This window comes from Arachis duranensis, chromosome 4 (assembly GCF_000817695.3).
Source record: "Arachis duranensis cultivar V14167 chromosome 4, aradu.V14167.gnm2.J7QH, whole genome shotgun sequence".
NCBI classification, from domain to species: Eukaryota; Viridiplantae; Streptophyta; class Magnoliopsida; order Fabales; family Fabaceae; genus Arachis; species Arachis duranensis.
In genome coordinates this window covers 19,400,222-19,417,411 of record NC_029775.3, presented here as the reverse complement: position 1 = coordinate 19,417,411, position 17,190 = coordinate 19,400,222, and the positions used below count along the sequence as shown (strand labels likewise).

The 17,190-nt window shown below is 37.4% G+C and overlaps 1 protein-coding gene across 5 annotated transcripts; it reads left to right on the top strand.

The window, feature by feature from the left end:
- Nucleotides 1–7,481: 7,481 nt before the first annotated feature.
- LOC107483674 (uncharacterized) lies at nucleotides 7,482–17,190 on the top strand. Of its 5 annotated transcripts, none has more exons than XR_008008146.1 (4): nucleotides 7,482–7,494; nucleotides 14,042–14,124; nucleotides 14,295–14,349; nucleotides 16,892–17,190. XR_008008146.1 is itself a non-coding variant. In XM_016104279.3 (4 exons), exons 1-3 carry the CDS (start codon nucleotides 13,651–13,653, stop codon nucleotides 14,316–14,318), a joined length of 420 nt encoding a protein of 139 aa, XP_015959765.1. In that variant the 5' UTR covers nucleotides 13,208–13,650; the 3' UTR covers nucleotides 14,319–14,349; nucleotides 16,892–17,190. The 5 variants fall into 5 exon arrangements, 2 of the variants coding, with proteins under 2 accessions (XP_015959765.1, XP_052115900.1); XR_001590924.3 differs by lacking the exon at nucleotides 7,482–7,494 and adding an exon at nucleotides 13,208–13,963 and having other exon boundaries at nucleotides 14,237–14,349; XR_008008145.1 differs by lacking the exon at nucleotides 7,482–7,494 and adding an exon at nucleotides 13,208–13,963 and having other exon boundaries at nucleotides 14,033–14,124; nucleotides 14,237–14,349.

The window sequence follows — 17,190 nt, the reverse complement described above, 5'->3', positions numbered from 1 at the left end:
ATATATTTTAATTTTATTTATAAAATTAATAATAAAAAATTACATTTTATTCCTTCAATTGCAAACAAAAAGTATCTATTCCTCAAGTATGTAAAGATAAATTTGAATGAGCATTGTGGCAGGCCAATTACTTTATCAGATCTCATATTCACATTGACGTTGTTAAGAGTACTCTCCCATTGCTCATGTCTTTCTGATTTAAAAAAAATAAAATAAAATTATTATGAAATTACTTTAAAAATTTAGAATTTATTTAGTTTAGTCAATCTCTATAATTTTATTAAAATTTTAATTAAATTGCTATATTATTTTTTCTATACTATTTTTTTTAGTTGAGTCTCTACATTATATCAAATTTTATAACTAAATTTTTACCATGACAAAAATGTTAAAATTAACCGACTATTTAGTTAAACTATACGAATACCCAGTCAACTATTAGGCATATTCATTTTGTTTAACGGAATATTTCTTTAATTTTAACATTTTTGTCACGGCAGGAACTTAATTACAAAATCTGATATGATATAAGAGTTCAATCGAAAAAAATATAGAAATCTAATTAAAAATTCAATGAAATTATAAAAACCGATAAAATAATTAAACCTAAAAAATATTATAAATAAATAAAAATACAAAACAAATGGATCTTAATATTTTATATGAGACGACATATTAAATATATAACTATTCATATATCATCATTTTAGACTGACTGGTTTTTTTTCCTTTATGGCAATGTTTTTCCCCTCTTTTACACAATGTTCTAATTATTAACAATTTTGTCATAAAAAATGTTAATATGTATGAAATGCTAAATTTAAATTTTAAAAATATTAACTCTTTCTTTAATTAATTTAAAAGTTACATGAAAATATAATTGATTGATGCTATAAAATATTATAAGGATATATTATAGTATTAATTTAAATATGTAGTCAATTTTTAATTTATATTAATATATGTAATAACCTTATTAATTTAAATATGTCATAATAACACCATTGATCGAATTGAGATATTTCGCCGCATAAATAAATTGTTTAGAATTTTTAAAAAACTTAAAAGCCATTTTTTGTTTCATCATAATATTTTATTTTGGTATAACACAGTTTTTAATAAAAATATACAAGTAGATACTAACCACCTATGAAGTTGTATCATTATTGATATATGAATTTCATGAAATTTGATATGTTTAATTATTATGAATAAGGGCTACATGTATATCACATAATCAAGTAATCAACTATCATCAGCTGGCTAGTGTAAACGTACGTTTGATTGTAATTATGGATTTGGTTTGGTTATAAAGGGGAATAATTTAAGTGAGTCAGAAAAGGACAATTTATATTTTATATACTTTTTTGTTTTTGATTTTTGGACACTCTATTATCAGAAATTTATAGCATATTTTCCTAATTTTTGTAGGAATAGAAGAGAACAGAGAGACATATGATTTGGGTGAGTTGAAATATTACGATACGTAATAAAAAAGGATTTATGTGTCCAGAATTTAGCTTTATTGAAAAACAATTTTGGAGATTAGTTACGCAATCTAATTCTCTACTAAGTAGAATGTTAAAGGATAAATATTTTAGATATGGAAATGCATTAACTGCAAAGATTGAAAACTTATTTTCATGGGACTAGCACAGTATCTTAAAAGAACGCAGAATTGTAGAGAAAGACTTGAACTAGAAAGTAGGATCTCGTAGCGGCATTAAAGTTTTTGAAGATCACTGGCTACCACCTCCTTTTCCTTTCTGCATTAGCTGGAATCAAGCTATCCAACCGTAGTGTAACTCAATTTTCTGGGTGAAGGACTTCATGCTCAACCCATGGTCATGAAACCAGACTCTGATTCACAGTGTTTTTTCCTCGAAAATAGCAAGCAGAATCCTTGCAATTAAACCTTTAAGTGAAGAAGATAAATTGCAATGGTGTCTCAACAAGACAAACAACTATGATGTCATATCAGACTATAACGTTGCTTACCAATTCTACCATGTTTGTAATTGACCATTGCCCAGACATAATGCAGAACCCCATCTCTAGACTCAACCCTGGAAACTTGCAATCCCTCTAAAAATCCAATTGTTCCTTTAGAAGGCATGCCATTAAGCTCTCACATGATGCTGAACCTCAGTGCCAAGTTTGCTTTTTCAAGCTCAGAATGTACTCGTTGCTGCAATGACCGTGAATCAATTAATCATTATTTTCTTACTTGCGCAGAGACGAGAAGCGTTTGGGAGAAAAGCTCCTTGGCCAAATTTCTCCCTTCTCAACCATACAGTTACTTCCATCAATGGTGGCTGAGATTGATGGTAAATATTGGGAAACAGAACGACAAAGAGGACAAGCTCAGGTTCGCGGCTATTATCTGCTGGCAGAATTGAATTGTTAGAAATCTTTAGGTGTTTGAAAGAAAGAAGGTGACACCAAAGGAAAGCTTGGAGGCATCTCCGAAGATCTTCTACTCCTTTAGATAAAATAGCATAACCTCACAATCCTAACTTCTCGGCACTTTCCTTTTCCTTAAGCAAGTTTATGTCTAATTATTCATCACTTAGTTAATTTTGTTGGGATATACCCACTTTCTTTGTTATTTTCATCCTGAATTTTGAACTGTTTGTATTCTTCTCATTGTTGGAATAAAATAATTGTCTTTGGTAAAAAAAAAGAAAAACATATTATTATATCAAATAAGATTCACATTATAATGACTAATAGCTCGACCAACTCCCCTACGTGGACTTCACTAGTGAACAAACCGGAAGGTTCCTGACTCCCTTCAGTATGGAATTCACACACTCAGAGATATTCATCGTCATATGTCTGAATCTCCTACCCTCATTTCGATGCTGAGTCCACATCGCATACTCAATCCTGTTATCCCAATCACATATGGCAGGGTCTTTGATTTGTAGAATATCAAACCAATAATCAAATTCAACCTCAGTCTTGGCATACGTCGCATTTACCAAAAGCTTTTGTGCATCCTTGTCCTTAAAAATCAGGACAAAATTTGCAGCCACATGTCGAATACAGAATATACAGTATGTAGCAGGTGATAGCCAACCTCCGTCGGGAGCCTCAAGTACCGCTTTGATACCGTTGTGCCGATCTGATATCACCAGAATACCCCGCTGTGGAGTCACGTACTGGCGGGGATAAGAAAAACAACTAGGACTCAACATTCTCACCCTCTACGAATGCAAATGTACTAGGCAGGATGTTGGAATTTTTGTCTCGTGCAATCGCAACTAGCAACGTACCCCTGTATTTTTCGTACAGGTAGGTCCCGTCGATACTGACCAACGGCTTGCAATACCCAAATGCCTCAATACATGGTGGAAATGTCCAAAAAAGCCAGTGAAAATAGGCTTGTGAGTCATCCACATACCCATCCACTCGCACATGACTTGTCCTCAATACTGCAACACTACCAGGCATCGTCATATGCACACCTAAGACCCATTGCGGAAACTCATTGTATGACTCATTCTAATCTCTGTAAATCTGTGCCACGGTCTTCTGTTTAGCCAACCAAACCCTCCTATAAGTCGGCCTAAACTCGAAATGTGCCTTGGTCGCATTCAGTAGTACCTTGATACAGGCGGCTGCACCAGCTCTAACCATTAGCAGTATCAAGGCCAAGATCACATGATAATCAAGATTCCTGTGATCGCTCAAGATCGGCGTGGCCAAACAACTATGAGGTCCATTGTACCTTTTTACCTCCCAAACACCTCTACGCTGGCAGAGACTGATCCTAATCAACCATTTGCATGCGTTGCCAAATTTGGTACACTTCCCAAGGTACTTGCGATAATCGGACTACACCCCTATGTACTGTTTTCCGCGCCGGATGCTATATGTCTTCATGCTTAACGACCTCCACTTTATCCTGAAACTGCTGATCAACCTGAAGCTCTAATAAACCTCCGGTACCATGAGTATCTCTGGCAGCAAATCCAATAGGTTCCCCAGGAACCCCCTCCTGTCTCATGGCATCCAAGTCTAAAGATGAAAAGTGTGGGGGTACTGCTGTGTTCCTGAGCTGGACGCTCCGCCCGTCCCAGCTGGATTACTCGCTGCTATGTCATCATTGCTATCATCGGCAATGATGTCCGGCTCCACATCATTGATACACCACTATATTATGATATATTTTAGACTGAATTGAGTGGATTTTGTCAAATATTCTCACACTTCTTCATGTAAATTGCATGTTTTTAAGTTTTCTCCTAATTTTATCCTATGATTGAAAACATGCTTCCTAGGCCTTAAAATTGTTAATTTTTAATTCTTCTTTATTACCATTCGATGCCGTAATGTGCTTGTTAAGTGTTTTCAGGTTTATAGGGCATAAATGGCTTAAAGAATGAAGATGAAGCATGTTAAAGTGGAAGAAACACAAGAAACTAAAGACTTGAGAAGCGAGGAACGACGCACACGCATGGCTGACACGTGCACGTGATCAGGAGCGTCTTTCAGTGATGCGTACGCGTGACCAGCGCAGAAGTTCAAACGACGCGTACGCGTGATAGAGCGTCACGTGCTGGACTTAACAGAATTCGCTGGGCGCGATTTCTAGGCTGATTTGGACCCAGTTTCATGCCCGAAAATGTAGACTAGAGGCAGGGATGGAGCTGAGACTGAACACACACTTCACTTTTCACTTTAGTTTTGGATTAGTTTTGAGTTCTAGAGAGAGAAACACCTACTTCTCTCTAGGGTTTTTGATATTCTTAGTTTTGCTTTGAATTGGATCTTGAGAGAGCTGCTACTACCTTCAATTGGAGCCATTGTCCTTATAGTTTTCTTCTCTAATACCTTTATTTGATTGCTTTGAATTCATGTTTTGATCTTGTTACTCTTAAATTTTATTAATGCATTGAATTACTTTTGTGTTTATTTTTATTGCTTGTTTGATCCTTGTTAATTATTGTTAGTGCCAATTTCGATTTAATTAATTTCTCATAATTATCATGTCTTTTATTTACACCTACCATATGTTTATGAAAATGGCATTCATGTTAATGGAGTAAAGCTCCCAACTTAGTTTGGGGTTGAGTAATTGGAACCCCTTGAGTTGTTATACCCAAGTATTAATCTGTAATTAGAAATTGATGGCTAGTTCAATTCTCACTAACTCTAGTCCTTCCCCATGAAGTGACTAGGACTTGTGAGCTAGAGTTAGTGACACCCACTTGACTTTCCTTCAATTGCTAGAGGATAACTAAGTGGGAGTAATGAACCTTTATCATTACACTTGGAAAGACAACAAGGATAGAAATTCCAATTCTCTCCCTTAACCAAGGCCTTTTATTTTGATTAATTATCAACTCTTGCTAATTACCCATTGCTTTAATTTCTAGCTATTTAATTTTCCGTTCTCAATTTCAAAAACATTTAGGAAAATCCTAACCAATAATTTGCATCCTGTGTCAACTCTTAGGGAAATAACCCGGGATTCTACTCCCGGTTATTTATTATTAATTGTGACACACTTGAAATTGATAGTGAAAATTTTGTTGGTTAAGGTTGTACTTGCAACGCTATTTAGAAAATACTTTTAAAAAATTCTTAACCGGCATTTATCCACCCATCAATCATCAGCGTCATCATCATCCGGCAATGCATCGTCTATATCATCTGGTGCCCCACGCTGTAATGAAACCGGCGCCCTATCAATAATACCAACTTCTCCTTCACTAATGCGATTGAGATCAACTGCGAAGGATGGAGAGGCAACCACCATTTCCTGAGGTGCAATCACAGGCATGGATGAAGATGCACCAACAGGTCTCCAACTAGAATAGGCTGCCGTTGCTGGAGTTTGGGTATTCCTGTTCAAACCACCTGAGCTAAAGACCACATTTACAAGCTTTGCCAACAGCTCAGGTGTCCAGACCTTGGGAAACTGCCGACGACAATGGAACAGAACCTCCAAATCCTCATCACTCCCTATGACAAATGAATCGTATTTCACATCATCTCTCAAAACTGAAATCGGAATGTGATAGAATAACTTCTCAACCCGTTTCACGCCTTGAAAACGCAGTTTCTGTATTATAGAATTCAGGAACTCAGCGAAGCTTGTTGTAGGTTTCAGAAAAATATTGAGGAAATCTTTATATGTAAACTTAATACCAGTACGTATTTTTTTCTTAATCGACCCTCTATAGTGCACCAACACTAAAAAAACTCTCCTCACTAGTGTAAGACCCAGAATATTTGAAAAGTCTTTTTATGATCAAGTCTCAAATCACATAGTTATTTATAGCCTTAATTTCAGAAATTATTTTATTAAGGGTAATTAAGGCAAGTTTTGATTTATTAAATTTGAGATGAATTATAACTATTATCCAATTTTATCATTATTGGATTATTTTCTATATTTAAATTATAAAGCTGACAGTTGTGAAATAATAAGGGATTTATATTATTTGGATTGAATAATTAATATTTTAAATATTACTACTACTATTTTGGAAAAATAGAGAAAATAATTATATTATTCCTAATTTTTAGATTTGGGCATTTCATTGAAAATAATTTATAAAATTGATGAGCAAATAGTATTTTTCTATATATGATTAGTGTTGGATTTAATTCGGATTTCAATTACCATACCATCCCTATTTTTATGTGAAATTACTATATTGCCCTTAACCCTAATTTTGAAAAAAATGAAATCCCTATTCCCCCTAGCCCTTAGTAGCCGCACCCCAACCCTCCTTCCTTGTCTCAGCAGCAACGCATATCAGATTTCCTTTTTTGAAAGAAAGAAAAGCAGAAAAACAAGAAGGGAGAGGGAGGCTGGGAAGGGAAATCCAAGAGGGGAGGAGGGCGGCGCAGCCGCCGATGCCTGTCACCGTGTCGATCGTCCTTACCACCGCCGCTGGAGAGCCGTGACCAACGCGTTGCTGTCGTTGAAGCTCCGCGTCGCTGTCCAACGGCCATCGCGCCGTCGTCTGACCGAAAAGGGGGAAGAACGCCGCGCCTCTCTGTCTCGCCGCCGCTGAACTCGCACACAGGAAGAGAGGAGATGCGCGAAAGGGAGCCACTGCGGGGAAGCCATCGCCGCCTGCCACCATCGCCGAGCGTGGGGCCACCGTCGAACCCGTCCCTTGCCGCCGCCGTTGAAGCTGTGAACAGAGAAGAGGGAGAGGGATGAGTCACGAGGAAGCAACGCTGCCCTTCCATCGCCGCTGCTGCCACGGTTGTGGGAGAGGGTATCCCGTCACCGTGGGTGGTTCCACCACACTTGCCACCGTGCCGTCAGAGTCTGCCACCGTGGCTGTCGGTCTCCTAGTTGCTGCCGTGGTTGTGGGTCTGCTGTGTATGGTCGCCGAAAAACCTTTCTGCCACTGGAGCTGCCCTGAAACACCATCGAAGTCTGACAGCACCGCTGCTGGAGTTCTGAGGCCACCAGAACCACCGCCGGAGCTTCGGCTACTTTTGTCGTCGCTGGAAAGGTTGCCGGTAAGGGTTTCATTTGAGGTTTCTGCATTTTTGGTTTTCGAAATGGTTTTGATGCTGTGCGGTTTTTCTAGTTGATCCACCGGAGTTTCTGGCCACCGCCAGAGCTGTTGCTGCCACCGGTTTGAAATCGCAGCTGCATCGTATTGTCATTCCGGTAAGAAATTATGTTTTGAAAAGCCTCGCGTTAGTATTTTGTTGAGTATGGTTAATGAATATGAGTTCTGATAGCGTGGGGTCGAGTCCTGATTATTGTATGTTGCGACTAGTGTTGCTGGGGTTATTGCGAATGTGGCTTGAAGCTGAGGTTGCGGTTGTTGATTTTGGGTTGAGGTGGAAAGGACTCTGTGAGACGTTTGGGTTATAGAATTTGCATTGTGAGGTAGGGGCACTTTCCAAAAACTATGTTTTATGTATTGGAATTATTACATATGGATACTGATGTGAGATATTGTGTATTTGGTGATTGTAATTGCCTTATGTATTATTCGATTGACTCGAATGATTATGGATGTTGGTTTGGCTGAATTATTGTGCGGCTCTGTGAAATGTAATGTTTTAAAGTTGATTCTTTAAAGATTTGAAAACTGAGTGTAAACCGTTGATGATTGGTTTGAATTGAGTCAATTATTTCAATTGTGAAAAGTCAAATGCACTTTTGAGTTCAGCCTGATTTATTTTAATTGACTTGGTTTTTGGACAAATGATTTGTTATTGAGCCGTCTTTTTAAAGCTTTGGAAATGAGTTAAATCGGTTGATATTGATTTGATTTTGAAACTGTTTCCTTGAGTTATGCCAATGAGGCGACTGTTGGATTTAGCTTGATTTTGAATTGATTTTTGGATTCTGGACTGTTGAAAGGGATTGAGAAACGGTTTAGTTAGGACCCGAACCGGGTGGCAAAGTCCAAGTTTTAGGGGAGATGCTGCCGAAATTTCTATAAAATCCGAGTCTTTTTGAAATGTTATTTGGGAAATTTTGAGTTTAATGCCTTTCCTAATTACTTTGAGGATTGTGAATTTAGGGCTTCTTTATTATCTTTACTTAGAACAATTACGAAAGCGATGAAGCTACGCTTTGAAAGAATTATTGAAAAGAGAATCATGATTCCTCCTTATTTTCCAAGAAGAATAGTTTGTTTTGGGTACGATTCATTCGAAATAGAATTTTGCTTTGAAGCTGTTTTAAAAGGTAAAACGGGTTTATGTTTTCTCTATTAAACATAAAGATTGTCCCTTGGAAGAGTTGTTCGTGGTTTTGAAAAGGATTTGGATTTCGATTGATGAACCTTATTATTCTGACATTTTAAATAAGCTTCAGAGTATCTTTTGAACTCTAGTTAAACACAATAAAAATGATTCTCTTGGTGGTTTAAAACGTTTCAGATTTAGTCGTGGAATTGAAGCCGGTTTTATTAAGTAAAGGAAATGGCTTTGAAAGGAGAGATTGATTTCATGACTCGGTTTGGCTTAGATACTATTTTATTACTCAAATCGAAAAGCCAAGGTTTTAATGATTTTAAATGAATTTGGCGAAATGAGTTATGTTATTCTCCCCTAAAGACTTGGAACTCTGTCGAAAAACTTTTGTTATAAAATCCCATTGTTGGATGGGTGATTTTGAATGCTTTGAAATAAATCCTTAACTTGCGATGGTTTCGGAAGTTTTGGAAAGAGAATCCCGAGAGTGACTTTGTTTTAAAAAGGGAACTCACCCTGAGTAAATTTGGCTTATGAGCCTGAGATGATTTGAGAAACGAGATTTCTAAAGCCAAGGTTGAAGAGAGTTAAAACTCGATTTCAAAGTGAAACGATTTGAGAAAAAGTGATTTATGGCTTAAATGCCGATTTTATGAATTGATGATGTTAAATGTGGAAGTGCTGTTTTATTGTAAGCCGGAATGGCTGTGTATGATTATAAATATTGGTTGATTTTGGATTGAACCGTGAGCCAGAATGGCTGTGTATGATATGAATATTGGCTGGTTCTGGACTGAACTGTGAGCCGGATGGCTAAGATGGATGTTGATCCATGGATGAGATTGAATGCATGTATATGCTGAATCATTGATAAATGTGAATGTTGCACTTTCGCTATTGGAGATAAGAGTTTTCCTGGGAGAAAGCAGTGGCTAGCCACCACGTGCTCTAGGTTGAGACTTGAAGCTCTTTTGACCCTATGTCGTCAGGGTGGCCGGGCACTATGAAAGTCTCGGATGAGCTCACCCCCATAAATATTCACCAGTGAGGGTGATGGATATGGATCATGATTATGATCAAGTTTATATTGAGTATAACTCGAGTTGGGGAGACACGACAGAGGGACAGTCCAATGGTTAGCTACCAGGACTTGTCGGGTTGGCTCTATAACCGACAGATGATATCATCAGCCACTAGGGACAGGCATGCATCATATGTTAGCCTGGCATTGCATAATTCCTAATATTAAGTTTGGCCGGCTTAATACTAGTGAATTATGTATATGAAAGCACTAATGGGTTATCATAGATGATATACGAGTTTTGAGTAAAGCGAATCGCAAGTTTTGGGAACGTTAGAAACTATTTCTCGAGACTATTCAGTTGTATATCTTGGATTTTGTTCGAGCCGACCTTTTCTTTCATATCCTAACTTGAAGTTCTTCTTTGCTAATCCTCTTGGAAGTAGTTTGATTTTTCAACTCTATTCCTCTATTCATATGCGTTCTTGTTTGATCTTAAGTGCATATGCTTGTTTGAAATCCTTGTTGCATCTATCTTCCTCTGTTTGAGTTCTTCTTGATTCACGTATTCTTTGATGTAGCTTTGAACTTGTCTTGATGCGCTGTGCCTTTTAACTCCGGATTTCGAGTCTATTCTTTGAGAAATTATTGATTCAGTTCTTCTCTTCTTTGACAGTGATTATAGCCAGTTTTGAGATTTTATGAAAATTGCTGTTGAATAGATATATACTATATATATGAACTTTGAAGATTTCTTATATAGTTTAACAACTATTTATTTCTAATACCTCGCCTGTGCTTCTACTGGTTTATGGAACCGCACTTACTTGAGATTACAATTTGACTTTCTAGTAATTTTACTATAGTTCCAATGCACATCTTCTTTTGAGTATGTATTTGGGTATTTTTCAAAATTCTGAAAAGGAAGGATTTTTCACTTTTATCCCGGTTGAGTTTCGTTTGATAAGCTTTACTCAACTTATTTTGAATTGAGTTTGATTTAGCATACTACATGGTTTATGCCATTGCTATTCTCTTGAAAATGTTGGACTCATAGCTTTCTTCTTACGCACGGACAAAAGTCTCCCTTAAGCTTTCCATCTCCATGAATGTCATGTTTGACTTTGTTTTTAACTAATCTTTTACATCTTGTGAACATTACCATTGATCTTTGTTTTTTCCCTCTTGTGAATCTCACTCTTATGTGAGTCAGCTTGATTTGTTTCAATCTCGTGCATCGTTTATCCTCTCATTATCCTTACAAGAGTTTTTAGTCAAAGGATTATCCTTGGAAAATTACTAATGATTGAGTTGTCCTTTCCTATGACTTTTGTGTTCTTTTGGATCAACTAAAAGCTTGTTTGATGTCGCATGCCTAGTGGATTTTGTTTTAGCTACCTTGGTTTAAGATCTTTTCTTGTATGGTTTGACTCATTTTAAGTACATCCTAATTTTTGTGAATACCTTTCTGAGATGGTAATTTCAAGTATACTTTGGATTCTTGTTTGGGACTTTTTGAAGTTTTGAATTCTCTTGTAAGAAGCTTTAAACGGAATTTATTTTCTGTTGCTTGGTTATGATTGAAACCATTGTTCAATTTTGACAAAGTTAATTTAAAGTTGGCTTGCGCTATTTTAAATGAGGTTTTGAAAAGCTTCCTCGTTTAGTGGAAACCTGTTTGTTTGTAACGCACTACTTATTTCCTTTACCAATTTATGAGCAAATTTCTACCTCGGACCTTCTTTTCTAAATAGAGTTTAATTTTCTCTTTCGTCCTTGCTATAATTTTTATAAACGCTTGTTTGAATATGAACTTTGAGAATTTTTGAACAAGCATTTGATTTTTATTCCGAATTTTATGATTGCTTTTGGTTAGGTTCTGCACCTAATTATCTTTCTAACATACTTGAGAAAATATTTTGGCTCTTAACCAAACTTGTGTGCATTTTGTTTTTAAAACTCTGCATAATCTACTTTAACATGAAGTTGAATTAGAGCGAAGCCACGTTATTGCTTTTGTTATTCTCTTGGAGAGTGTTTGTTACTTAACTTTTCTTCTAAATTGCGAAGTGATTTTTCTGCAAGTTTTTTATTCTTTTGTGAACAGCGTATTCAGAAGTATTTTAATCGTGCTTTCAAGTTCTGAGCTTTGTCTTGAGTTTGAGATATTCTATTCTATAACCCTCATACTTCTTTGACTCAGCTTGAATTTGTCCAAACTAATGCACTGATTTTCTTCCTATTGATCTTGTTGGATTCCTCTTATCGAAGTATTATATTTGAAGTTGTCAATCGATTTACTTCTAGCAAACTTCATTGCTCGAGCATCCTTGTTTATCTGGAATTGGATACATTCTCTCAAATCTATTAGTATTATCCTTGACATTTGTTTCTCCTTGCTAGAACCTTATAGCCTTCTGAGTAGACTCGAGAATAGTTTTGATATCACGTGTGACTTGTAGACGTAGCAACGCGATGCGTTAGTTCTTTAAGACGTGATATGTGCATACGGAAGTTGAAACAGTAGGTGTACAACGTTATGAGTTGTAGGTGTATTGTTCCTTGCGAACGGATTTGCAGTTGTCAGGCTTATGATCGAATATGGGGATTGTAAAGTGCTTGATGGAGTTGGAAAGTTGAACCTTTGAGGTTGAGATGAGATTAGTGTGCGGATGTTGAGCACGTTGTTATAACCTCATCCTATTTTATAACCTTCAATGCCTTGCCTTACTATCACATGTTTAACACATGTCACTTTTTGCATTGAGCCTACCTGGTAATGTTTTCTTTGCACTCACACTTCTACCTTTTTACCTTTATGCAGACGTCCCTCCAAGTATTTGAAAACCGTATATACGTTTATATGTTGAGATATATTTTTGCTTCTTCCTTAAATGTGTTCAAGGGTGAACTGTTAGGAAAATTTTTTTTCGTTTTGTATCAATTTTCGAGGGCGAAAATTTTTATAAGGTGGGTAGAATGTAAGACCCAGAATCTTTGAAAAGTCTTTTTATAATCAAGTCTCAAATCACATAGTTATTTATAGCCTTAATTTCAGAAATTATTTTATTAAGGATAATTAAGGCAAGTTTTGATTTATTGAATTTGAGATGAATTATAATTATTATCCAATTTTATCATTATTGGATTATTTTCTATATTTAAATTATAAAGCTGGCAGTTGTGAAATAATAAGGGATTTATATTATTTGGATTGAATAATTAATATTTTAAATATTACTATTACTATTTTGGAAAAATAGAGAAAATAATTATATTATTCCTAATTTTTAGATTTGGGCATTTCATTGAAAATAATTTGTAAAATTGATGAGCAAATAGTATTTTTCTATATATGATTAGTGTTGGATTTAATTCGGATTTCAATTACCATACCATCCCTATTTTTATGTGAAATTACTATATTGCCCTTAACCCTAATTTTGAAAAAAATGAAACCCCTATTCCCTCTAGCCCTTAGCAGCCGCACCCCAACCCTCCTTCCTTGCCTCAGCAGCAACGCATACCAGATTTCCTTTTTTTGAAAGAAAGAAAAGCAGAAAAACAAGAAGGGGGAGGGAGGCTGGGAAGAGAAATCCGAGAGGGGAGGAGGGCGGCGCAACCGCCGATGCCTGTCACCATGCCGATCGTCCTCACCACCGCTGCTGGAGGAGCCGTGACCAATGCGTCGCTGTCGCTAAAGCTTCGCGCCGCTGTCCAACCGCCATCGCGCCATCGTCTGACCGAGGAGGGGGAAGAGCGCCGCGCCTCTCTGTCTTGCCGCCGCTGAACTCGCGCTCAGGAAGAGAGGAGATGCGCGAAAGGGAGCCACTGCGGGGAAGCCATCGCCGCCTGCCACCATCGCCGAGCGTGGGACCGCCGTCGAACCCGTCCCTTGCTGCCGCCGTTGAAGCTGCGAACAGAGAAGAGGGAGAGGGATGAGTCGCGAGGAAGCAATGCTGCCCTTCCATCGCCGCTGCTGCCACGGTTGTGGGAGAGGGTATCCCGTCGCCGTGGGTGGTTCCACCACACTTGCTGCCGTGCCGTCAGAGTCTGCCACCATGGTTGTCGGTCTTCTAGTTGCTGCTGTGGCTGTGGGTCTGCTGTGTATGGTCGCCGGAAAACCTTTCTGCCACCGGAGCTGCCCTGAAACACCATCGGAGTCTGACAGCGCCGTTGCCGGAGTTTTGAAGCCACCGGAACCACCGCCGGAGCTTCTGGCTACTTCTGTCGTCGCCGGAAAGGTTGCCGGTAAGGCCGTAAGGGTTTCATTTGAGGTTTCTGCCTTTTGGTTTTCGAGATGGTTTTGATGCTGTACAGTTTTTCTAGTTGATCCACCGGAGTTTCTGGCCGCTGCCAGAGCTGTTGCTGCCGCCGGTTTGAAATCACAGCTGCATCGTGTTGTCATACCGGTAAGAAATTATGTTTTGAAAAGCCTCGCGTTAGTATTTTGTTGAGTATGGTTAATGAATATGAGTTCTGATAGCGTGGGGTCGAGTCCTGATTATTGTATGTTGCGACTAGTGTTGCTGGGGTTATTGCGAATGTGGCTTGAAGCTGAGGTTGCGGTTGTTGATTTCAGGTTGAGGCGGAAAGGACTCTGTGAGACGTTTGGGTTATGGAATTTGAATTTTGAGGTAGGGGCACTTTCCAAAAACTATGTTTTATGTATTGGAATTATTACATATGGATACTAATGTGAGATATTGTGTATTTGGTGATTGTAATTGCCTTATGTATTATTCGATTGACTCGAATGATTATGGATATTGGTTTGGCTGAATTATTGCACGGCTCTGTGAAATGTAATGTTTTAAAGTTGATTCTTTAAAGATTTGAAATCTGAGTGTAAACCATTGATGATTGGTTTGAATTGAGTCAATTATTTCAATTGTGAAAAGTCGAATGCACTTTTGAGTTCATCCTGGTTTATTTTAATTGACATGGTTTTTGGACAAATGATTTGTTATTGAGCCGTCTTTTTAAAGCTTTGGAAATGAGTTAAATTGGTTGATATTGATTTAATTTTGAAACGGTTTCCTTGAGTTATGCCAATGAGGCGACTGTTGGATTTAGCTTGATTTTGAATTGATTTTTGGATTCTGGACTGTTGAAAGGGATTGAGGAACGGTTTAGTTGGGATCCGAACCGGGTGGCAAAGTCCAAGTTTTAGGGGAGATGCTGTCGAAATTTCTATAAAATCTGAGTCTTTTTGAAATGTTATTTGGAAAATTTTGAGTTTAATGCCTTTCCTAATTACTTGGAGGATTGTAAATTTAGGGCTTCTTTATTATCTTTACTTAGAACAATTACGAAAGTGATGAAGCTACGCTTTGAAAGAATTATTGAAAAGAGAATCATGATTCCTCCTTATTTTCCAAGAAGAATAGTATGTTTTGGGTACGATTCATTCGAAATAGAATTTTGCTTTGAAGCTGTTTTAAAAGGTAAAACGGGTTTATGTTTTCTCTATTAAACATAAAGATTGTCCCTTGGAAGAGTTGTTCGTGGTTTTGAAAAGGATTCGGATTTCGATTGATGAACCTTATTATTCTGACATTTTAAATAAGCTTCAAAGTATCTTTTGAACTCTAGTTAAACATAAGAAAAATGATTCTCTTGGTAGTTTGAAACGTTTCAGATTTAGTCGTGGAATTGAAGCCGGTTTTATTAAGTAAAGGAAATGGCTTTGAAAGGAGAGATTGATTTCATGACTCGGTTTGGCTTAGATACTATTTTATTACTCAAATTGAAAAGCCAAGGTTTTAATGATTTTAAATGAATTTGGAAAAATGAGTTATGTTATTCTTCCCTAAAGACTTGGAACTCTGTCGGAAACCTTTTGTTATAAAATTCCATTGTTGGATGGGTGATTTTGAATGCTTTGAAATAAATCCTTAACTTGCCATGGTTTCGGAAGTTTTGGAAAGAGAATGTCGAGAGTGGCTTTGTTTTAAAAAGGGAACTCACCTTGAGTAAATTTGGCTGATGAGCCTGAGATGATTTGAGAAACGAGATTTCTAAAGACAAGGCTGAAGAGAGTTGAAACTCGATTTCAAAGTGAAACGATTTGAGAAAAAGTGATTTATGGCTTAAATGCCGATTTTATGAATTGATGATGTTGAATGTGGAAGTGCTGTTTTATTGTAAGCCGGAATGGCTGTGTATGATTATAAATATTGGTTGGTTCTGGATTGAACCGTGAGCCAGAATGGCTGTGTATGATATGAATATTGGCTGGTTCTGGACTGAACTGTGAGCCGGATGGCTGAGATGGATGTTGATCCATGGATGAGATTGAATGCATGTATATGCTGAATCATTGATAAATGTGAATGTTGCACTTTCACTATTGGAGATAAGAGTTTCCCTGGGAGAAAGCAGTGGCTAGCCACCACGTGCTCCAGGTTGAGACTTGAAGCTCTTTTGACCCTATGTCGTCAGGGTGGCCGGGCACTATGAAAGTCCCGGATGAGCTCACCCCCATAAATATTCACCAGTGAGGGTGATGGATATGGATCATGGTTATGATCAAGTTTATATTGAGTATAACTCAAGTTGGGGAGACACGACAGAGGGACAGTCCAATGGTTAGCTACCAGGACTTGTCGTGTTGGCTCTATAGCCGACAGATGATATCATCAGCCACTAGGGACAGGCATGCATCATATGCATCTATGTGACATTGTTTGGGTGTGCATACTGTACTTATTTTGTCTATGTGATTAACTGCTAATTGTTCTACTTGCAATAACTGTTTGTTTGTGCTTGTATCTTCCTATTTGTGATTGCTACTGAGACTTTGTTGGTTTGTGGTGATGGGTTGTTGGATTGGATTGTTTAGGCCTAGGGCCGTGGTTGAATTGAGATGGACCCGAGAATTGGTTTCGGTTTGGTGTTTCTGGTTTGGAAAAATATGAAATGCTAACTTGGCTCAGCATGGTTAAACCTTTTTGAGAGGCTTTTGAGTTTTTAAGAATTGAACGGTTCTTCTTTCAGAAAAGATTTCCAACTTTACTTTTATCGAAAAAGTGTTGTTTTTGAAAAGAGGCATAAGACGGTTATTAATCACTGGTGCAGTTATCTTCACGTATCCTGTTACAGTAATTCTCAAAAACCCTCTACTGAGAACCCTTTCGAGGATGATGTTCTCACCCCCCTACATTTTTTCCCTTTCAGGATATGTGCACAGAAGTCACGAAGGGTTTATTTTAGTTGTTGTTGAGATGTTCTGTATTGTCTTAGTTATGGTTTATTGTACCCTCGCCTTTATCTTGATATATTCTGTAAGAGGGATAGGAATTTTATTGGGTAATGTTTGTAATATTATTTATAAATATATGTATCTATATGGATGTATCCTTTATGAGTTTTTGTAAGTTATATGGTATCTATGGATGTACGCTGTCGAACGAAAGTATTCTTGGGAGCGTTATTGCGGTTTAAAGTTTTAAACAGACTCATATTTTAATATTAAA

What these genes read in the sequence shown, in the direction of transcription:
- LOC107483674 (XM_052259940.1), top strand. Translation starts at nt 13,651, where the DNA reads ATGAGTCGCGAGGAAGCAATGCTGCCCTTCCATCGCCGCTGCTGCCAC. An exon ending in CGTCGCCGGAAAGGTTGCCG is followed by an intron (nt 13,964 to 14,032) that starts GTAAGGCCGTAA and finishes GATGCTGTACAG; the next exon opens with TTTTTCTAGTTGATCCACCG. An exon ending in TGCATCGTGTTGTCATACCG is followed by an intron (nt 14,125 to 14,294) that starts GTAAGAAATTAT and finishes TGTTGATTTCAG; the next exon opens with GTTGAGGCGGAAAGGACTCT.